Source organism: Amphiura filiformis, chromosome 3 (assembly GCF_039555335.1).
Source record: "Amphiura filiformis chromosome 3, Afil_fr2py, whole genome shotgun sequence".
Taxonomy (NCBI): Eukaryota; Metazoa; Echinodermata; class Ophiuroidea; order Amphilepidida; family Amphiuridae; genus Amphiura; species Amphiura filiformis.
The window spans coordinates 21,423,889-21,448,374 of record NC_092630.1 but is presented as its reverse complement, the minus strand read 5'-3'; the positions used below and the strand labels follow the sequence as shown (position 1 = coordinate 21,448,374).

At 36.5% G+C, this 24,486-nt stretch overlaps 1 protein-coding gene across 3 annotated transcripts in view; it reads left to right on the top strand.

Moving 5' to 3' along the window:
• Positions 1-21,524, top strand: part of LOC140148206 (contactin-4-like) — a 104,829-nt gene extending 83,305 nt beyond the window's left edge. For all 3 annotated transcript variants that reach the window (XM_072170066.1, XM_072170067.1, XM_072170068.1), the window contains 16 exons: positions 1,487-1,684; positions 2,494-2,596; positions 3,404-3,588; positions 6,109-6,381; positions 7,225-7,500; positions 8,038-8,201; positions 9,486-9,600; positions 10,278-10,445; positions 11,179-11,319; positions 12,270-12,340; positions 12,714-12,948; positions 14,977-15,092; positions 16,516-16,705; positions 18,595-18,710; positions 19,587-19,770; positions 21,096-21,524. In XM_072170066.1, the coding sequence (XP_072026167.1) occupies positions 1,487-1,684; positions 2,494-2,596; positions 3,404-3,588; positions 6,109-6,381; positions 7,225-7,500; positions 8,038-8,201; positions 9,486-9,600; positions 10,278-10,445; positions 11,179-11,319; positions 12,270-12,340; positions 12,714-12,948; positions 14,977-15,092; positions 16,516-16,705; positions 18,595-18,710; positions 19,587-19,770; positions 21,096-21,217 (2,657 nt within the window). In that variant the 3' untranslated portion in view covers positions 21,218-21,524. The remainder of the gene's footprint in view (positions 1-1,486; positions 1,685-2,493; positions 2,597-3,403; positions 3,589-6,108; positions 6,382-7,224; positions 7,501-8,037; positions 8,202-9,485; positions 9,601-10,277; positions 10,446-11,178; positions 11,320-12,269; positions 12,341-12,713; positions 12,949-14,976; positions 15,093-16,515; positions 16,706-18,594; positions 18,711-19,586; positions 19,771-21,095) is intronic.
• Positions 21,525-24,486: the final 2,962 nt, after the last annotated feature.

Genomic DNA, 24,486 nt, shown 5'->3' with positions numbered 1-24,486 from the left:
TATTGATAAGCCTTAAAGACACAAAAAATGTTATTTCTAGTAAGTCCAGTGCACAGGCAACAAGACCTTACTCATCAACATGTCCATCAAGCAGTAATGGTTTAAATACAGGCCGATTTGGAGTGCACATAATTTGGATTCAAATTAAGGACTACATTGCAACTCGACATGGTGGCAGCCACATTGCATGTGTGACTTGAAAAACTGTCTTTTCATCTACCTCTAAAGAATTTGTTTAACCCCATGAGAACTACCTGCCGATTGGCCAAAAAGAAGTTTTCATTATCAATTGGCCCAATCAGCAACATTGTTAGAATAATTTCACCATGCAAAATAATTGGGGTGAATTATAAATTTGCAAAGCTCCATTCTGATTGGTGATTAAAGTGAAAATATCATGTAATTGACCAATCAGAGGCAATGTTAGATTGGCAGGTAGTGCTCAGGGGGTTAAGATGGTACTATTCAGCATCAGTTAGCAGATCACAGCATCAGCAATATTTCATCCACAGCTCATTAATTACTAGTCTTCATTTTGTGTCAAGTAGCCGTATGATGAATGACTGCTAGTTCTAGTCCTAGCTAGATAGCGGAGATGATGATGATGTAGATATATTTGAAAGACTTCACTTGTATTTTGCAGTGTTCTTGTGTTTTGTATTGATAGCAGTGAATTTAACAAACATGATTGCAGTGAATGCTATGAAGTTATGTAGGTTTCACTTATGGATTCCATCATGTCCTGCGCGTCTACGTTGTTTACTTCGCTCAGGAAGCAGCCCTCGCGAAGTAAACCATGCAGACGCATCGTTGTTAAACAGTGTTGAACAACGTCAAACATGATTGAATCTGTTTCAATAAAGAAAAACAAGCTAAAAATCATCATGATTCACATGATTATTGAGTACCATGTAAGCTTGCTTCATAATTGGTTTAGTCATTGAGTAAAAGTAAAGAAATGTAATAATCATTCTGCTTTAATCGTTGGACTCTAATCCTGTGAACTGATTTCACCAGACCAGCCAATTTGGAGATGTGCTTATCATTTCAAATGATGTGTGTTACACTTTTTGTGACTTTTCACAAACACTTCATGCCAAGCTTCCTTCATAGTGTGCTATTCACAACAACATGCAGTGTTACAAACATTTGAATCATCCAAAATCATTCATTATTTGATTCAACATGTGAATCACATTTTTTTGTTCCATAATTAAGTAATAATGTTATTGAGACAAATTATTCACATCAAATTGGTGAAGTGAATATATATAAAATCGTTGTTGTCAACATTCATGTTGTCACTATGTTGAAAACAAGGGGCAAAAAAGAAAGAAATTTAGCATGTCAAAATGATAATTTTACAAAAAATCAAGATTTGATATTTTTAATTTTTATGATCATGTAATTGCAAATATTGCTTGAGTAGAACAGTACAATGTGTATAGAAAAAAAGTAATTTAAGTATGTTATTTCATTGTAACAGGTGTCACAGTTCAATGGTTCTATAAGAGCGCCCCTATCATCTCCTCTTCTGCTACCCGCACAACCTTCGACGGTCGCCTGTGTTTCGCTAGCATCATGGGAAATAACGAAGGCCTGTATAACTGTGCCGTAACAAATATTGTACAGTCTGGCACACAGAAATTGAGCAAGCAATTTTATGTCCAAGTGAATGGAAATAGTAAGTTTTCTTTATATTCCATCTTTATACTTTTAAGCTAAAACTTCTTTTCTATTCTCATGAGCAATGATATGTTGGTTGTTTGGTGGTTGGGTTTTTCTATTTAAACCTTTTTCCTCCAGCATGTCATAACTAGGCAACATCTCTCTTTAGTCCTGTTGCTTTATTCATTTATAAAGGGGATATTACAATAGTGTATTCCATATGGGGGTATGTAGACACAGGCAAATGAGAACACAAACATGAAAAATATGTGTACAGCAGTGGACACACAGGAACCATGCATGTCCACAGGTCCTAGACATTGTTGCTAGATGTAAGACACCATAAAAAGTGTTATAGCTAATGACCCCAGTTGCCGGTATACATTGTAGGATGTGTTCGCTCTTAGAAAGTAAAAACTTAACCCAATAACCTGACAGGCTTAGCATAGTAGCCAGTATTGTATAGTCTTTCCATATAACTAGCTCTGTTGGTCATGAGTTCTTTATCAATACCAACTTACCAAGATATTTATCCTCACAAACTCTACAATCTAGCTCTGTAGGTCCATTGCAAGCTCCACATGAAGCACTAAGATCCTAAGGAGCTGACAGGGATATGTCCTCCATATAGATCCCCGTTAAGAGTGGAATAAGCTTCCCGAATTTGTAAGCATTCTTATTGGTTCAGTGCTTCAGTAATGTAATTTTCTTTTGTATTTTGTCTGTGTGAACATCTGCAAGTTTACTCTCAGCATAGGATGACTTATAAAGCCATTTGATGCGTTTATTCATCAATTAAATAATGACTGAATTATCTGTTGCCAGGTCGACCAGACACCTCTAGTCCACCAACAAGGGCTGTAGATGTTGAAGACAGGACAGTATTACTTGGGGAGTCAGTCTCATTGGAATGCTACTTTTTTGGCAAGTAAGTACGAGTCAACTTCTATCACAATACATTTTATTCTCCATTGTCACAGTGCTATGCTCCTGGCATTGTATAAATGCATTTATTATCATCGCAATAGTGAATCCTTTTTTGTCACAGGGATGGATATATAACCTCTACGTAAAGTAATATTCAGATTTCCTTTTACAAATTAAGCATACTGCTAGCTGTCCAGCGCGTATTATTTTGCACAAGGTCCAATGCACGCGCTTGACGTCGCGTGCGTATACGCGATGGTTATGCTGTCAAAGGAAATGTGAATATTACTTTATCATGCTATATGTGTGTCTCAATCAAATTGCGCTTTAGATGATATATGCACATGGAGGTGATTCATATCCATCAATGACCTCTGTGTACGATGTAGGGAGTTATTATAACATTACATAACATAAATTTCATTTATAAAGCGCATAAGACTGAAGTTTCCATGCGCTGTTATGCAATGTGCTAGCATAAAGTTTTAAAAAATACATCGAGATAAAAAGTACAATAACATTATAGAAACATTATAAAAATACAATATTATAACATTGAGATAAAAAGTACAATGACATTATAGATACATTATAAAATACAATGCAGTACGATGACTTTGTGTATGTACGCATCATATGTAACAGGACAAGTTTGCAGTCATATATTCTGTCTTGGGTGCACTGATGACAAGGCCTGTTCCAATGGGGCAATATCATCAGCAAAATCCAGGTGTGCTGTGGTAATAATATCCAGTGCACTAAGGTCATAATATTAATAACCGATGCACTATCTTCATAATTGTTGCAGTTCTGTACCCAACTTGAGGTGGTCTCGTACAGGTGGGACTATACCATCCAAAGCACAAACAAATAAAAACAACCAAGAGCTGATCATCCCAGATGTAGAGCTAGACGATGCAGGAGAATATGAATGTTCAGCTAGTAATGATATCCAAGACGATGTCAAGATCTCGGGAAGAATCACAGTCAAAGGTAAGTTGTATCATTGTAAATAGATGTGACTCATAACATGGTACATTGATAGAATAGAATAGTAAAGACACAACTCAGCACAACTTATATAAACCCTATCAACATGTTCCTTTGGTAGTAAGTAAGGCTAATGTAGCTTCTGGAATTTAAACACCCATAAAATGCATTTACTGATTTGTACCTGCTGGATTTCTTTCTGGCGAAATTTCTTTAAAATGTAGTTAGCCTGTTCACACCAATAGATACCACATGGTTGAACTGTACACATATAGGGTAGTGCCACATCCCAGTTACAATTCTATGTGGTCAGGCATTCTGCTGGGAATGGAAACACACCTCCAGCAGATATATGTTGGGTTCATATCTCAAATGATACCTTCAGACCAATAGAAACACACACTGTTGCCCTGATGAAGCCTATAGCATATACCAGGGGTTCTCAGTAGGGGACCAAATCAGGCCTGCCAACACTTCTGGTTGGCCCTCAAACAGCTATGATATCACCTCACCTCACCTCACCTCAGGTACCATCCTCTTCATGGGGGTGGGTTGCAGCCAGTCTTGTGATGAGTCTCCATTTGCATCTGTCTTGTGTGGCTTGGGTCGCAGTGTATGTGGTCATTCCCGTCCAGGATTTGATGTTTGATTCCCATGATGTACGTGGACGTCCTCTGCCTCGGTTACCTTGTGTTTTTCCTTGCAACAGGGTTCTAGCAAGGTTTCCTGCACTGCCTCTTGCTACGTGACCAAAGTACTGTAGCTTGTGTTTTCTCACTGTTGTCAGGAGTCTTACTTTTGGATTAATCTGGGCAAGTACCCATTCATTGGTGTGTTTGTCTTGCCAAGTGACACGCAAGATACGACGGTAGCACCACAGTTCAAAGGCTGAGATCTTTTTGGTGTCTGCCTTCTTCAGGGTCCAGGCTTCACATCCGTAGGTTGCAATGGGGAATATGAGTGCCTGAAGCAGTCTGGTTTGACTTTGATTGAGAGTGACCGGTCTTTGAGTAGGTTTTGGATTTGACTGAATTTGTTTCTTGCTATTGCAAGGTGTCTTCGGATCTCCTTTGAGGTGTCATTGTTGTTGGAGCAGGTAGCACCTAAATATGTGAAATCATTAACTTGTTCCACTGGTTCACCATTTAGCTGCATATCCATATTTATTTGCTGCTTGGAACACACCAGGAGTTTGGTTTTCTTTACATTCATTTGGAGGTGGTATGTTTGACTTTCCTTGCAGACGTCTTGCAGCAGCATCTGTAGGTCATCTTCATTTTCAGCAAGAAGAGCCACATCATCTGCATACCTCAGGTCTGTAATTTTCATTCCACCAATGCTGATGCCATTGTGTTGTTCAGTGATTGCCTTCCTCATGATGATCTCTGAGTACACATTAAACAGGGCGGTGAGATGATACAACCTTGTCGTACTCCTCTTTTGATTTTAAACCATTCAGTGATTTCTCCATCAACTCGCACTGCAGCTCTCTGTGTGCTGTATAGTGACTGAATAAGTGCTACTATGTGTCTGGGAAATCCCATATCAAGCAAGGACTGCAGCATCATCTGATGGCTGACTGAGTCGAAGGCCTTTTTGTAGTCAATAAAGGCTATGTAGACTGGTGTGTTTGTTTCCAATTTCTTCTGTAATATCATCTGTAGATTGAAGATTTGATCTTTGAAATGATTTTGGCCTCGGTGGCACTCGAGCAAATATAAATGAGAACCCCTGGCACTTGGATTTCACAAAGTAATTATTGCAGATCAAAATGTAACATTTGCCAAGCTTACACCAAGACAGATTCAATCCCATCATGCATCTCAAAGTTGAGTACAAAGATAAGATCAAATATTTGAACAGACAGCGGTTTCCTCAATAAAATATATTGCACAAATTTATGTTCCACTCTCATCCAATGTTACCAGTTCTTCAAAAAGAAACTTCAAATTATGCACAAGATGATGGTAATGTTTGTTTTGAACCTTGACTTGTGCGCTCATATCATTTTGGACGTAAATATTTGTAAATATGGTTCTATTAATAATGTATATGGGATGTGATCAAGCAAAATCAGTCGGAAGTCAGAAATGTTGATTTTGAGATATAGCCAAACAAAGGAAGTATTTCCTTTTGTTTCCTTTTGTTTTGAAAACTCACATCTTTTGAACTAGGTATCCATTATTCAATGGGGTTTTCTGCAATACGTAGCCTTGCAAATGCTGTATACAATCTTATAAGAAACTGAAAATTGAATATGTCCGACTGTAGACTGATTTTGCTTGATCACACCACATTATTTACCAGCATTCTTTGTTGCATATATTGATATACTTCCCTAATAAAATTAAATCAATCAATCAGATGTATTTGTGAATTCAAGGAGAGCTCAAAAATGAATTTACAATTTATGTGTTTCTCCGGTGGTTAGTAGCTTATACCTTTTAAATTATTGTAGTCCAAAATGATGTCAGACAACACACAAGTCAATCCTTCTTGCCATTCATTATCTTCTTTGTACAGTACCTCCACAATGGCTGACAGAACTTGAGGATGTCAGTGCAGACATTTACGACGAAGCAACCTTGGAATGCGCAGCTGAAAGTCCAGATGGTGTTACGTATGAGTGGTATCGTAATACAGAACTGCTGACTAGCAGAGATCGACACACGTTCTCCAATAATCAGCAAACTCTGAAGATTACGGATCTGGATAGGACTGACACAGCCATCTACCAGTGCGTAGCAAAGAATGACTTTGGTGCTGCTTACTCCACTGGACAGCTTACAGTCAGAGGTACATGGTCACATATTGTATTTAACTTGTAGGGTAAAAGGATGATCGATGATTAGCTAAACCTACAATAATCAAAATTGGCATCTTTTGAGTTTCCCAATAATTGTCCTTTTACTACAAGAAACAGATTAGAGATTGGCCATGAATTTGAAAAAAAAAACACCTTATTGTTTATGAGAGCCAATCATTACATGGAAATTGCTGCACTCACTCTACATGCATTACTCTGTCTCTCAAAGTACAATTGTATTTTGATTTTAAATGCCAAGCATGTGCATAATTTATGGGATCAAACAATCCATCTGTATATGAAAAAAAAACACAGCTACTCGAAAAATGTGGTATCTGTTGAATTCTTGTTTTAAATAGTGATTTAACTATCGTATTTTCCTCGATTAAACGCCCTGGGGTGTTGCATTTTCTAAAAGGGGGCGTTTATGAGAGGTCATTTTTACAACGATAATTCCCGAAAAAATTGTTAGGTAAGCTTAAATATCATGCCAAAATGATGAACTTAGGAGCAATGACTTCTGGGTTTATGATGTCATTTACGGCATTACCGATCGTGTGAGGACTGTGGTAAACTTACTTACACAAGATAGAATGGAAATATTTAAGCATTGTAAGACCTAAATTTGTCTATTTTGCTGAAAATTTATGGGGGCATTTAATAGAAGGGGCGTTTTAATAGAGGAAATATGGTATGTAGGTTTTAGTGAAAATTCATGGAATTTTATAATGGAGAGTCTGTGGGAAACATGGGCAAAACTGTCCTTGACTTTGGTCGGGCAGCAATTGATGAACCTTAAGGTAAATTTGGATGTATACTCTCTTTGTGTACAGCTATTGCACCAACCTTCCATATACCACTTCCAACCAACCAGCCAGCCCCACGTGATGGCTCCGTAATCATCAAATGCCAACCAGATGCAGCCCCAAAACCTACCATTGAATGGTACCATGGTGAAGAGAAGCTCAATACTGGAGGGCGTTATACCATCATGGAAGATGGCAATTTACAAATCACAGATGTGAATGATGATGATGGTGGATCCTACAAATGTGTAGCTACCAATACTGAAGGCACTGCAGAGAGCGTGGGAAGTCTTGCAATCAAAGGTATGTACTAGAATAGGCAGCAGCCATTTTGAATTTTCACAAAAAGTTTGTGAAAGGGAGAGCATGACCTAATGATTTTAGGTACTCACCTTTGTTGCACAGGGTTCTGGGTTCAATTCCCAGTAGTGGTAACTTGCTGGGGTATTGACTTTGGAAAAAAGTCTGGATTTAATTAGCAATTTATGTAGCTTAAATACAGACTTCCACTCTCACCATGGTTCATGTTAACTTGGGGAGTCATTAGTAACTTGTGAATGACACAGAGGTTCCTTTTTTTTCATAAGTTAAAAATACATGTATGCATACTTATTGTGTCAGGTCATATGTAAAACATTTCAAATATGGGGACAGAGGGTGGCTAACATTAGAAAATATTAGAAACACTTTGACCAAGTTTCAAGGCAATAATATCCAAATACCCTGAACAGTAAGATACAAAGAAAACATAATTGATGTATTATGAAAACGTAAAAAACTGTTGCTTCAAACTAAAGACATGGAGTTAATCCCCTCTTCCTACTTTGCTATTTTATGCAGATGGAACCAGCATCCAAGAACATCCAGAGGAGAAGGTGATCACTGTTGGAACAGACTATACTCTACGCTGCTCTGCAACCACTGATGAAGTGTTTGAGCTAGCTTACTTTTGGATGAAAGGAGAGACACAGATTGATGTGGTTGATGATCCTCATTATGAAATGGTAAATAACACTGCCTGCCATCTTGATTACTTTTATATGGTAGATACATGCTTGCTTACAGGGGGTACTCCCATATATAAGACTGATGTGGTTGATGATCCTCATTATGAAATGGTAAATAAAACTGCCTGCCATCTTGATTACTTTTGTATGGTAGATACATGCTTGCTTACAGGGGGTACTCCCATATATAAGACTGATGTGGTTGATGATCCTCATTATGAAATGGTAAATAACACTGCCTGCCATCTTGATTACTTTTATATGGTAGATACATGCTTGCTTACAGGGGGTACTCCCATATATAAGACATTCGGTGATTTGCCGCTCAAATGGGTAGGGTTTTTCATGAGAAATCCTGAGACACAGGTATATGTTTTGAAGAAAAAGTCCTTAGACATGAGTGTAAATTTTAAAATTTTCCACGCTAGCCTGCTGGAGAGCCATGACTGCAGAATCAAATCATGTTTTTTCGCACACTGCACTCAAAATTTGGTTCTACAGTTAAAAATATGGATCTGTCGTTACAAAAAATCCTTAGATATGTGTTCTATTTTCTGGGAATTCTTTGATATAGTTCCCTCCGAGCCTTTCATTTTGAAGTCAGCACAAGTACATATCAATAAATCTCTCTATAGCTGGCACTTTATGTCAAACCCATCTACCTATAGACACAGTTCTTGAAATCAAATGCATATAATACATATTAACAGAATGTCTTTTAAATATCTTTGGTATACAAACCGTGTAAGATTTAATCTTCCACAGGGGGAATATGATCTTCACAACTTGCGGTAAAAATTTGAGCAATGAATTTGAAATAGCGGTTAGTGAAATATGTCATTGGGAATTTGACCATTTGTCACGTTCAAATCCTGTTCTGCTATAATGCCCGGGCAGGCAGAGTGTGTACCATTAGCAACATGTTATCCTGATTGATAGGAACTGACTGTGAAATCTTTGTCATCCACTGCATTTACCAAAATCTTCCCTCATTGTTAACTCAAGCTGCATAATTTCATCAACCAGACAAATTCTGTGAGTGAGCCCTTTATGTCACATAAAAAGAAACAGGTTATGCCAGAGTTATCCGATACTACCCGTCTTGTTCCCAGTTGCTGATATTTCATGATGTGTTTCAATCATCCAAACAGAACCAACTTCCATGCATTCTCTCAGTCAGTGTTGTTCGATCTATTGCACTTACCCACTTACGTGTGTCAAAGGGCATATTGTTGCAAAAACACTCGCTAAATTGGTGCTATTTTAACTTTTTCCTTGTAGGATGAAGGCAACTTGATTATCAAGGATGTACAGCTTACGCATGCAGGCTTGTACACATGTGTAGCACAAACAACAGTGGACAGGGCTGAAACATCTGCTATGATCAATGTTAAAGGTAAGGCTATAATAAGTCAAGCATATTGTCATTGGGATATCTACTTTCAATTGAAGCAAGTTCCAAAAGTCTTGTTCAATATACTGTTAAATATAATTAAGAAATAATTTTAACATCTGCTGAGGCAATTATTCCAGTTGCCGGTCAAAAATGTGCCCCACAAATGAATGAAGTGTTAGAATGAGACAAAAGATCTGAAATTATTTGCATGTTTAGCAAATAACTTACTGATACAAATAGGTAATATGTGACATGATCAAGGGGAATGAGTCGGATGTCGCTAACATTGATTTTGAGATATTGCCAAAGAACGTGTTAAAATTCTTTTGTTTTCTATTGTTTTCAGTGATTGATAAAGTGACATAACTTTACGAGGAAAAGGCGTATCAACTTGGGGTTTTCACTTTCTGAAAGCTCTAAATTTCCTCTTTAGAAATATATGTAAAACTCAATTTCGACCAGGGTTGACATGCGACTCATTCCCCTTGATCATGTCAAATATTGTAAGCACAATCTATTGTATTGGCACATATTAAGAACTGTTTCGTATCTCATGAACATTAGCTCAGTTGGTATGTAGATGGAGTAGATGGTATACATGCTAATCACCTTCAGATAGATGTTCTTGATAAATGTGATATATATTGTTTATTTTTGTTACAATTAATTTTCACCAGGTCCACCTGGCCCACCTGCTGGTGTCAGCGTTGAGATAACAAGCACTTCTAACGATGTAAACGCCCTCGTGAGCTGGATGCCGGGAGCAGATCACTACAGTGAGATTATCTACTACAAAATTGAAAGCAGAACAGAATACATGCCAGAGTGGAAGGAAGAAAGAGATAGTGAGTACAAGGCAATTTTGTGTTCCTTCAAGATGATGGTGATTAGAACCTGATGCCATAATGTGTGATTTGCTCCACAGCGACGCCCTCAATTTTGTGTTGAATTTTTACTTTTTACATGATTGTAATGCCCAATGGTGTACTAAAATACCATGTGATAGACCTGAAGTACTTTAATTACAGTAAAATTTAAGTAAAATTTGGAGATCTCCAGTTTTATTCAGAGTTCACCGATCGAGTGGTCGCTAAACACAGTGACATATAAACTGTGTGCATATCGCTACTCGTCTTACGTCTTGATGTATAAACTGTGTGCATATCGCCCCGGCATATCGCTATTCGTCTTATGTCTTGTTTATTCGTCGTAGCTATGTGAAGCTGCGCCAATATTCATGATAATCAATCAGCGAGCTAATAACACGCATTGTAGGCGCTGGAATGAAATAGCAATTTTAGGCGCTGTAATGAAATAGCAATTTTCATCATTTTTTTACCTCATTTGTTTGGCTCAAAATTAAAAGGGGACAATGTGATCAGTAAAATCTAACATTTAAATAGGAATCTATTCTTTATGCAAATCAGTAAATCACACATTGTGGCCTTATGTTGGTAGAGCCAAAATAAACCACACGATTTGTGACACCTTTCACTCAAGGAGATATTGTGCATGTAATGAATTCTTATTCAATGGTTATGGCTGATTGTTCTTTTAATTTTCCCTATTTCTATACAGCGATACCAGCGACTGTACAAGAAGTCCGACTTAATGGCGTATCACCGTGGAGTACCTATGAGTTCCGTGTTACTGCTATGAATGATCTTGGATATGGACAACCTAGTGAACCATCAGAACCAGTAACTACACCTCAGAAATGTAAATACTTGTTGTTATTCATTGGTGGTAGTGATATGGATTAGTATTAGGGCTCACATTTTGTACTTTGCTTTTTAATGTTCTTTTATAATACCATTTTGAACAGATGATGATTATTTGCTTTTTTTGCAAGGACTGACGATATTTCCACAAAATGTTCTAAAACATAGTCGCTTTAATGTATGACCTTCAGTATATACTTACTATGAAATTGGCGCTTGAAATTTTATGATGAAGAAGGGGAGAAAAGAAAATTTGGCTGAAGCGGGCTTCAAACCGGTGAAATCTGGTTTGTGAGACCAGTGCTCTACCATCTGAGCTATCCAGCCCTATGATGTGTGGCGATCCCAATTACCAATAACTTTACTCGCGCACTGGTCAAATCTTGTTGTTCTGTGGCCGAGGATCACATCCACATCATGATACAACACGGGAAGCGACAGTAGCAGATCAGAGAAGATGCAGCTTTTAAATACTTATAGTAATATATACTGAGAAACTAACCCGGTAATAATATTAAATGAAGAAGGGAGCAAAGAAAATTTGGCTGAAGCAGGATTCGAACCAGTAACCTCTGTTTTGAGAGATAAGTGCTCAACCATTTGAGCTATCCAGCCCTATGATGGATGGCAATCCCAATTACCAAGATCTTTATGATAATTTTGTGATAGTACATATATGTAATATATTCAATAACTATCTTTGTATCAAAGATATACAAATACAAGTTGAACAAAGACGGTGTCAAAAATTACCTTAAATAAACATCAAAAATGGCAAGCAAGCTTCAGTTTTCATTACAAAGAGAAACAAAACCATCTCATTTTTATTTTGTTTTGTTTTCACATCGAGTCCATCTTGTTCTTTTTCTTGGCCTTTTTTTAGCCCATTTTTAAAATGATAATCTGTTATATTGAAACCTGTTTTGATATTTGTTATGTTGTATTTAGCTCCAACCAAAGCCCCTGAGAATGTGCGTGGCTGTTGCGGAGGTGTTGGCAATCTGAAAATTGAATGGGATGTAAGTATTACCATACTATCGCAAGCATAATCCCATAAAGTCAAATTTTATCTTTGAAAGTATCAATGTCTTTAGAAGTAAAAGTAATTACAGAGAGGACTACATGTCACGGGCTAGGTCAAGCATCAAAATGGCATGATTAACTTTACATGCGCGATTCACTACTGCAGCCAGCGAAATACGCATATACGTCACTACCAAACTTGAGGTGAACCAAATTATAGACAATTCTATTATGATCAAAGGTTACAACCAATTTTGCCTTCAAAATGATCAGAAACACAGGTCCAAATCCATGGAATCTTTTCTTTGATGGTTCCATTATTTGGTCTTAGTGGTATGATAATACTTGTGTCCTTAAATTACATCCTAGGCACTACACATGGAAGATTGGAATGCTCCTGAGCTCCTATACATTGTTGCATGGCAAAGAGCCGACTCGGATAGTGATGATTTTGATGAGTATACAACAATAGGAGAAGGCACCACACACCATCTTGTGACAGGGGTACCAGCCTACACTATGTACTCGGTGAAAGTAAGAGCCACAAATACCGAAGGAATGGGACCGTTTAGTCCTCCAGCGGAAGTCTATTCCTTCCAGGAATGTAAGTGTTAAATGAAGATGACCTGCCTGCTGCACTAAACAAGGCATAAGATTAATGTGAGAAAATTATTAATACCCTATTGTTCCTAATAAACAAATGAAAAAATGACCAAAATGCAGAAATTTTCACACCATATCATTCATGTTGGTAAGCTTAAAACTGGCATTTTCTACATGTCTGATATCACAAAAATGCCTGGATGAAACCTATTCTAACTTAAACATAGAGTTTTATTCTTGCACGAAAGTGCACTTACAGATATAATTTTTGTGGTATTTACCAAGGATAATCTATTTGCATGTCTGAAATGAAGCGAAAGCGAGTCGTAATTAGTGGTTTTTGTCCAGATTTTTAAGCTTCTATCATTGAAAATTTGCTCCAAATAATTGCCCCATTTCGAAAAATGTCATTCCCAGGGACATTTATAAGAATGAGGACTGAAAATAAAGGATGCAAGCTTAGAAATTATGATTTAAATGAAGAAAAACAGCTGAGGCAAACTGCCATACTGTATAAAATAAGATGAGAATTGGTTGGCATTGAACCAGTGCACTCATGATAACCTGTCATGAATGTAAGCGACCAGATTTAACAAGTCTGGTGCGGTGATTAGGATCTACTTTCTTCCTAGTGGGCGGTACTGGTGGAAGTATCCACTGAGGGCAAATCTGAAGTTTGTTGAGCATCTGAGAAATGAAATCAGAATTCTGAATTCATTCATGCTATGTTTGATTTTCTGCCGGTCCAACATCTGCTGGATTTTTGCTCCCACCATCTCTCTTACACCCCGGGTCTGGAGTGAAACTTGACATTATTTTTTTCAATCTTTTAATAGAGCAGAAATTGAGAAAATCAAACTGGGCAATATTTTACAAGTTGGATTTGTTTTTATGAAAAAATATAGGCTGCTGTTTCAAATGCTCTTAACTTTCCCATTCACCACAACATCAGTCTTTCACTCTAGTGTCAGAGGGAGGTAGAGGCCATGGTATAGCCAAATTATGACAACATTCCTACTGAAAGAATTGTGCAAAAGAACCATGAGAGTAGTGACCAGTAGGTGAAGTAAACCTACTCATGTAGACTATGCCATAGTCGAATTTTATTAAAAATATGTTATTATTAGTCATGATGAACCCATTTCGTTGAACTCAAAATTATACTGATGTTTATTAAAATTAAAGTATTCAATAGTAAAATGGTCATAAAGAGTTAAAAATATCAGGCGATTAGTGACAATAAAAGTAATTGAATGCAACATTATCTTGCATAATTATAACGGCTCACTTTAATACTGAACAATTCTGATTTTGGAATCTACCAGGCTGTTTATTGATAGCGAACCCCGAAAATTCGACTATGAACTTTGAATTGTAAGCAGAACTTTACCCCTGGACTTTGCTCTCTAAAAACACACTGTCAAGCATACTTGTTTATCAGTCCATTAACCACAAGTACTAAACATGGACGCGTTAGATGTTTGATGAGAGATTAACTTTCAGCGTCAACACAAAAGCGCCGCAAATACCACAGACAGTTGTTTACGGTGTAGTTAATGGTAATGGCGCTGGCCCAGACGATTTAAACCATAGCGAGGTATGGGCGACCAATCACAAGGCAGATCCATTTAAAGATGCATTACATCATGGACAATTTTAGTTAGGCCAGAAATTGGCCTAACTCTCCATAGAGTCCCGTGTTAAAAATCTTAACCGCAAGGCAATGTCAGTAGTCCACTTGGGAAGCTAACAAACAGAGGGAGTAGGGTGACTGATCAGATGTGAAAATCTATCAATTGTGCACACATTAATTAAATCAATTAAATACAATATCCAGAGTATGCACAATGGGCAAGTGGACTACGGGGTAGTCTACTACTCATGTCACTCTCTGGCCATGGTCTGGTCTGCTGTATGCCATGTGAAGCTTTAAGCAAAAGTGATTTTCACATTTTTGTAACATACTATAATAAATTGGGATATTAAATCCGATAATTATGAATTCTGTATTGTTCTTTATATCACTCAGTACCTGAGGCAGTACCTACAAATGTAAAGGGTTCAAGCAAATCAGGCAGTTCTATCAGAGTGTCATGGACTGGTATTGATGCAAACAGCTTTCAAGGTGTACTAGGAGGATATAAGGTGAGACAGTGTTACTTATTATGGATCGTGACATTATGTCACATAATGGGCTATTCCAGTTAAAATCCATACACCCCCTGTGGAAGACATCATGTCTTCCATAGGGTGTATTGATTTCAACTGTAATAGCACAATGCCACTGTGCATGCTCAGCATGTGTGGTTTGGTAAAATACTTATATTTCTGGTACAGAGTGTGTTAAAGGAAGGAGGGAAGATGGCCCATTTAACAACCGCATCACCCATATTTGTCACATTAACTCTGAAATATTAGGGCTGAATACTGTTATGTTTGATTTTGTAAGTCCAAAATGTCTAAAGTGAGTTAAGACAGTGAAAGAACCCATGTTATACAGGCGGACAGACTTTACAAGTAGGGTCGATTAGTTTAGATTATTTTCCCTTTTTTTTGGGAGGCTAAAATGACCCTAAACACAGAAGTGGGTTCTAATTGGATGCTTGAATCATGTCATGAAAAGATTTGAAATGTCATCGATACCTCAGTCACTAACCAGTTCATATAGCAATGTTTGATGCTGTTCTTTTTATGTGATGCACACTGATAAATGACAAACTTGTGTTAGCAAGTGTAGAAGAGAGCCAAATATAAATCCTATCAGTAAGCAGGGTAAAGAACCAGATTGTCTAAATTGCCAATGCACACTTTATGCAGTGACTGTTATGAACACCATTAAAAGATATATGATATGGTAATGTTTTCATGACCTTGGTGGATTTTACCAAGAGTTCTGATGCATTATGAGTCCTGTAACCCATCATAACTCTTACATGTAAAATCCCATGTACTATGATTGGCTCATAATAGACAAGAATTATTCGGATTTTGTTTACTGTGCAAGTCAATAAAGTCCCAACTTACACCTGTGTAAATTCACAAAAAAGTGTGTCGGTCACGTGATATGCACAAAGCAGAGTTTTCGACAGAGCTGCATCCAGCTGTGTGTGCACCATACTATATCAATCCATGATGTTATGAGTCCTGCATATTACAAAGTGATCAGAGTATAGAAGAGTTACAATGGTTTGGTACTACCCATGGTTGTATCCAAAGTATACAATCACTACTTACGAATTTACACACCTACAAGCTGTACAAAAATAATTGGTTTTCATTGATACTGGATGAGTCTGACAAAATTCAACATAAGATCCAAATAATTTGTAGATTAATTGTTATACAAGTCATACATAAGTAACTATACATTCTGGACATTTCAAAAGTATCCACTCTTGCATATGGCAGAGGCAGTCTTTTCAATAAACATCAAAATTGATGGGTACTAATCATTTTGATGTACCTTTATAAGCTTCAAACTACAAAAAATCTGGTGGTGAGTTTAAATAAATATAAAGTGTTGTTGGATTTCAAGTAAGAAATGCTGCTTCTATACTATTAATTACAGGTGAAGTACTGGCCAAGCAGTGACACAATAGACGTAGCACAAGTACATAGGAGTGAAGGATCAGCAACAGCTACAGACATTACAGGACTATCATTTGGAACGGATTATAAGTTTGTTGTGGTAGCGTATAATGGGGACAATGAAAATGGACCCGATAGCAGTGAAGGAAGCGCCGGGACTCTCAAGAGCCGTAAGTTGAACATGACAAAAAGCATTAGTGAAAGGTGTTGAAATAGACTATTCCAGTTGCAATACAATCATTACCTGTGGAAGACATGCCCTTAATCTCTTACTCAGGGAGTGTGAATTTCAAATGGAGTCATCCATTTAGGTAACCCCATTTGAAATTCACATTCCCTGTGTGGAAGCTGAAGGTTATTTCTTCCATAGGGTGTATAGAGTTCAATTTGAATATTGCTATGAATGCTAATTTCACCAGAACAAAAAAAAGAACAAGTGTTGAATAACATTAAATTATTTCTCTCTAATATTTTGCTCTAATTTGAAATGCCATTAAAAAGTTCTTGAGTGCAAAAACAAGAAAGGTTATATTCATGCCATGCCATGTTTTTCATAATTTTTTTCATATTTATATTTATAACATTTTGCATGTGCAAGACAAAGCCCATTATTGACAAAGCAATTACGGTAATTAAAGGGATTTCCTAACATCAAAACAAAGACACAAGACAAACAAAAAAATGGAAAAAAAGAAGAAGAAAAAAACAGAGAAACAAGATGGGAAGATTGGAAAACCAAAAATGAAACAACCAAGAATTGGCTGCAGGAGATGAGATTGAACAGCCATCTTGAATGTCTTCAGGGAGTTGGGGATTTGAGGATGTCTTCAGGTTAATTTCAAAGGGTGGGAGCATAAGGGTAGAAAGGCTTTTGTGATAATATGGAGGGTCAACAGCACAGTTGATGTAGTGAAGGTTGAGATGGGGATGGGGTTTGAAGGGATAAGAAGATGAACACAAATTGTTAAACATTTGAACAGATGGTAAAGAGTGGCAATAAGGATAGGAGAACAGATTCTCCAAGTTACATCTCAAGAAAGTAACACCCTGATGATCTGCCATAAGAAGCATATGTTAATTTCACTCTTTATATACATTGTACAGCTCAACTTACCGTACTTTGCCTAACCAGACAGTCCATGCCAAAATTGTTACTACACCTTTACATTTCATCGAATCTCTTTTTGATGTCTGTCATTTTGAACAGCACACTTGAAAGATGTATGCTATGTAGAAACTTTATTTTGCAATTTCATAATTTGCATATTATTAGCATATTTGCAAGAAAAAACATGAAAATCAATAAATACCTATATTTTTCACAATTTCAATATTTTATTAGAAATTAAGCATGTAGGCAGTTTGTTATGACTTGATGAATGAAGTTGTTAAAACAGATTTTGATATGTTTGCTTATTTTTCCTTTTTTGCCCCAAAATGTGTAAAAATCAACATTTTTGGATGACCTATATTTTCTTTGAATATTTATCAAATTTCTTAATTTAGGTATAATACAGTGCAGAAAAAGATGTCAAAAAAATCTGTTAAAACAGATTTCCAATAAATTGTTCCATTTTCCATTTTGGGTTAAATACTCAATTTTCATGCGCGGGATATTTGAAACATAAAATGAAAACATGTCCATTGCACTTTTCCTCGAGATGTACTATAATATCAAGGTTACGGATTATTATAATCCCTTCTTATCTTCACTGATCCATCAGATACCTATTGTTATGAATGATCAATGAAAAGGTTCAGAACTGGGCTACTAATGGTCTGTCAAGTATCTATAGTTATTTTCATGACTATGTCAACTCAAAAATCATGCAAGGTCGAATGTAGGAAAAGTATGATCAGTTGAGCTGTACATAACTTGATAATAGTGATGATGTGATGGGCTCATTTTAATACACACCCTGTCAAATCTTATAATGGAGAATTACTTGATCTTTTAGAATTTTACATTCATTCTTGAAAGTCATTGTTGCCAAGATCATCATGACCAATATTTTTGTTTTATAACATGTTGTGGCTTTTTTTGTCTTCACCATTACAGCACCATTAGCAGTACCTGGGGGTCTGAAAGTGAGTCCTGATGGAAAAAATGGTCTTTCAGTTTCATGGAAAGCAATCAAAGTAGGAAGTACAGAAGAGCCTCTGCAAGGTTACAAGGTAAGCATGTCTTAGGGTTTGCACCATACATTGATAAAGGACTATTCCAGTTGAAATCCCCCCATGGAAGATATGACCTTAATCTCCCGTACAGGGGAGTGCAGATTTCAAATGGAGTCCCCTATTTGGGTAACCCTATTTGAATTTCACACTCCATGTGTGGCAAATTAAGGTCATGTCTTCCACAGGGGGTGTATGAATTTTAACTGGAATATCCCAGTAATAACTACAATGCTGTGATAGCAGGATCGTGCATAGGTAAAACTACTGTGCACGTAAAGCCAGTCCGAGTTATCTTCGTTTATATGAAGTCAGCACTAAAAAGGGAGAAAGAAAGAAAGAAAGTATAGCACTACATTATTGTATTTGATATGCTCTGTGTATTACAAGCCACTGCTATTGAGCTTGTCTTTCCAGCTACCAAATAAATAAATCCTTGTGTATTCGTAAGTTATTCTATGTGTCACTAAGTGGCAAAGTCCAGCATCGTCTACAAATGATGGCCAATTGTTCCATGAATAGCGACAGATGAAAATGCTATGCCCAGTATTTCACAATTTTAGCTTCAAAATGGCAAAAAATGTTGAGTGCTTCTCGTGCATTTGTACCACAAACTTATTCTGTTGTCAAAAGGTGCTGGATTCTGCATTCCCTATACTTCTAGAAATGTTTTCCACCCCCCACCGTCAAAAAGAAATTGACACCACTGGGTTTAGGTGGTGAGACGTCCACCCTTACGTTACCCATACAATCTGCCATGTTACTTGTGATTTAGACATACGGAAACATTATTTTGCTTGTTGAAAGAATTTTATTTCTACTAAACTTTTTTTCAGGTGTTACTCACAAGATCAAACATTGTGTTTTTTTTATCAGGTACTGTACTGGAAAGAAGGCCAGTTTGAAAAAGATGCAGAAGTAAAAACAATAAATAATCCATCAACGGTGAAGGCTGTTTTAAGTGGATTAACTAATAAGGAGACGTATTTAGTAAAGGTTAGGGGGTACAGCAAAGGAGGAGATGGCCCTGTACAAGATACACCAGCAAAACTTAATCTAGGTATGTATGAAAGTGATAAAGGTACCAGGTGCTTTACCAGACTTTGTGGCAAAATAAGAACTGAATATCAAGAAATTGGAAAAGTGTGACTCATTATGTGGACAATGCCTTAACAAAACAAAGCAAGACTATTGACAAAAAAAGTGAAATCATGGGTCATATATTTGTTATCCTATTCTTTCACCTGTTTTAACTAGTCAATAGCACAATAGGACTTGAAAAATATGGGACCCTTATTCCGGTTTTTACAATGGTCTTTCTATTTTTAAGGCACTGGCCAAGTAATGTGTGCACTGCTCTCATAAGATTGAAAAAGAAACAAGCTAATTGGGTACTTTTATTCTCTTACCTTTAAAGGAAGGTGGCCCGATGTATTTGGACAATGGAATTCTTTAAAACTTAAAACATAAAATGTTATATATATGCAAAACAAACATGTAAATGTTTCTTGTAAATGTGACTAATTCCTTATGGAATCACTGACATTTATACAGCGTGATACTGGTAGTCTACATGCTTTATATTAATGATAATCATGTAATAAATTAATATGAAAGATCCTATTAAAATTAGGAATTCCAAATTGGTGCATTTCCGAAGATGTCATTAAAAACTGTCAAATTAGTCTCAACTGTAAACCACAGTCAAGACTAATTCGACCGTTTTCTGACGATATCATCGGAAATTCATTCATTTGGAATGCCTTATCTCAATATGTTAAAGAGAGAAAAATAGGATCTTTCATTTAATATCAAAATGTGCATTTTGAAGGGGTTAAGTAGGGGCATTGCATTGAGGCATTGCAGAATGAAGTTAATTGGTAATACAGAGATGTAAATAAATAACTGGTGTCATGATGAAAATTAAACAAATCTATAAATCAATATGATTCACAGTGTAATTCAATGAATTAATGTGCAGCTGAGCAATTCTACCATTGATGCTCTATAAACTATACCAACACCTCAACAAACTTGTTATCTTGCTAAATATCATTTAGACCTAATTGAGAATGCTACACAAATGGGGTTTTGTCCAGAATTTATTGTATTTGTAGGTATATATATAAACATGGGAAACAAGGGAGAACAGTGCCAGTGCATTGATTGGTCACCCTAGGTTAAATAGGAAATAAATAATAATAAATATATGTCTTTTAACATGGTTTTCATAGTTTCCCAACTTTATGCTGGTTTCATGGGAGCAGATCGAGTATTATAATGCTCCAATAGTTTTGCCCAGGATAGTTCATAAATGAATAACTGTTTTCATATGACACTAGAACATGAAGCCTAATTATAACTTGTTTTTTTTTCCTTTTACAGAATCTGTTCAACAGGGAGCCTCCAGGGATGGTAGTGGTGGTGGTGGTGCATCAACATTATCCGTTTCATTCGCATTCCTATTTGCATTATCTCTGCTTTCATTACTCTATCAACCTCTTTAGCGTGATTATGTATTTGTAAGAACCGTTAGGTTAGTTAAGTAGAGTAAGATGGAACAGATCGACACCCGCCCGGTGGGAATTTTGAACTTTTTCTACTCCTATTTTAATAACTTGACACAAAAACTTCCACCAGTGATATTTATATTTCTTCTTTGTTATGGATGCAAGTATATTACCATGGAGTGAAAAAGAGGAAAGAGGTGATGGTGCTGCTTCGAGTATGTCTGTTGGTTGAGTCAGTGTTTTTAGATGCAAATATTGGGTGAGTGTTTCTAGTTACAAATATTGGTACGGAGTGTTACTTAACTTAAACAAATCAGTAACTCTGCAGCTGCATGTAGCATCATTTCTTTGTCATTTCTTTATCTGTTGTCAACAAACCATCTTGTATGCAGTGTTCGAAATAAGCCTCAAAAAGTTACAGGCCAGCCGGGCTTGACCTTAAAAAGTTACCGGCCAGCCGGGCCAGCAACTAGATGCCAGTCAGAAAGGTTACCGGCCAGGCCAAAAAGTTACAGGCCAATGGCCGGCTGACCGGCCCTATTTCGAACGCTGCTTGTATGGTTAATTGGCAAATACCTTTGTTTTGTCTTCCATTTTAAGGACACTATTTTATTAAGACTTTAGGATGGTAGTACCATATATCATTGGCAGTTGTAAGAAATCTTACAACCTTGAAAGCGACCAAGTATAATATGATTTTGTTTTAAAAATTTGTAGAATATATCAACGCTTATGAATATATTGTAATCTTGAGACGTGGAAAAACCAGGAAAATGAAATAAAAAGACAATCATTAAACCAAATATAAAGCTGAATGTAAGTTTGTTCATAGTCCGTTTTGAAACATGTGACCACATATTGTGAAAGGAAAAACATTCACAACTTCATATCACCATTGTGTCACTTGTCCCACTTTTTTCCTGGTAGTCTTGTGACCCAAGATTTGAACCTATGACCCCTAATTGGGTCATGATGACCATTGTTGGGAAAACCCCAGTCACACCCCCTCTTTGGTTGATTCTTATTGATCGTTGAAAATGATACAAAGGAGGCAGAACCCAGCTTACTGGTCTATAAATATCCCTCATTGCAAGCAACAAGAGTGTAGTTTCAGCATTGTAAAGTTATGTTACATTATGATGTATATTTTGTGAAAGAAGAGTCGATTGTCATGTGAGACATGAGTAAATTTATGTATTGTGGTGTTTCTATTGTTTAATAAATAGATTGTTTTGTGAATTAATACTGATAAGATCAGTTGAAGTTCAAAGCAGTAAGAAAAAAGGCCCAAACATGCGCATATCACCTGGGGGGGTACTCGAATTACATTTTGGAAGGGCTGTGTTTTTGAAACTCTGAAACCCCTACCCATATCTAGGAATTAGTTTACCTAAAAAATGGCTGAATTGACAGTTTGTGACCAATTTTCTCAAATCAGGATCCATTTTTAGGGATTTCTTGCAAAAAAGTGATCCATTACAGCGGCACATTCCCCATATACCTTATATATGCAGGTATCCCCCCCCCATCACACCTTCCACTGGTTTATAGGCCAGGTTACAAACCAGTGTGCATGGAGCATCATTTACTGTGAGTGTGAATATCAAAAACATAGTAAATAATGATATAATTCAATAAAAAATGGTATGAAGAAATGAAGTTCATGCCAAGATAATGTTATTGTGTAAGAGGTGTATTTTCAGACCTTTAAATTAGGCCTATAGTGTATGGACAGGGATGCCTAATTGTATGTGAGAAAGGCCAGTAGATAAAGACCAGTAGATATTATCTAGGTGCCTCTTTCTGTAAACACACTCTGTATTGACATGTATTGAAATAGTTTGTTTTCTATGTGTACAAAATATAAATGTACAAATATCTATTTAGTTATTTTCAGTTTCTATTTATTACTAATAATTCAAATGCATAAATGCATTTTCTTTTGTATCCTATATATTTTGAAATTTGTTAAGGTGTTCGACTGACCTACTGTAAAAACTCGACAGTTAGCATATGTGCTTACTATCAAGCGCTTTTAAAACATGAAGAGCCCGTCCACAAAAGTGTAAAGGGTTTTGAGCAAATCATCGATACACATAGTTATATACGAACAAGTAAACCTGCAAATGTGTGTCTCAACCCCATTAGCTCAGTTGGTAAAGCGCCGGACTTTGGAACAATGTGCTCGATAGTAAGTACATATGCTAACTATAGAGTTTTTATGGTATATAATTTTTGAAGAAAAAAATAAATAAAACAAGAGTATCCACACTGAAGAAAAAGGTGGATAAGATGTTATAATACACAGTTTTGGGAGTTTGTTCTGAGCCCAGTGCATTGAGGGAAGGAAATTTGGTACAATTCAATTTCTTCATTCCTCCAAAAATGGAGTGGAGCTTAATCATGTTAGTCTCATTAGCATCTGTTGCATTGGCATGTTTGAAAATGGCAGTATATCACCCAAGTGTTCATTATCCTTTATTATAGTATAGAATATGAAATACTACCAATTAGTATGGTTGAAATTGAAAGTCAATAACAAAAAATGTTTAAATTGTGCCACGGGAAATGTTAAATACCTTATGATTTGAAAGAGTAGTGGATTACAATGTAATGCATTGTCTTTTGTATTGAACTCAAATTATTTCAATTACTAAATACTAAATAGGCTGTGAAATTCACACTGGAAGTTGAGTTGTACCAAATTTACTTACCATACTGCAATTTGTGTCAATAAGCCCCAAGTCTGTGTATTAGAAGTACTTTTTATTTATATATATTAAATATATACTGTACTCTGGAATGATAGATAAGCTTGGTGGTTTTTTTTAACTTTCAAAGAACTAAGATTAAGGTAACATAACATTGTGTAGCCCAGTTTTGTGCTACTTGACTAGTATCAAAGACCAATTAATGACTGTGACAAATACTCATATGTACATGATTGTGTTATTTATTGGGTGCACTATAAATTGTGGTTTCTATGAGAGAGTCAACCCTCCCACCCCCATATATCTCAAGAGTCCCCCCCATATATCTTGGACATGACTTGAGTTGAGGGTTCATTGCTATCCCATTATTCTGCAGGGAGGTGCATACTGCTCACCATGGAGACCCCAATGTAATCTTGACATGGTAATTGCTATACATTGTCTGTCACAAAAACTGGCATGTTCAATTAGATTCTAAGCAAGTGTATTTCTTCGATTAAATTAAGGAAATATATTGATACATGTAGTGGAATGGGGAATGATGCGTTGGTCAAG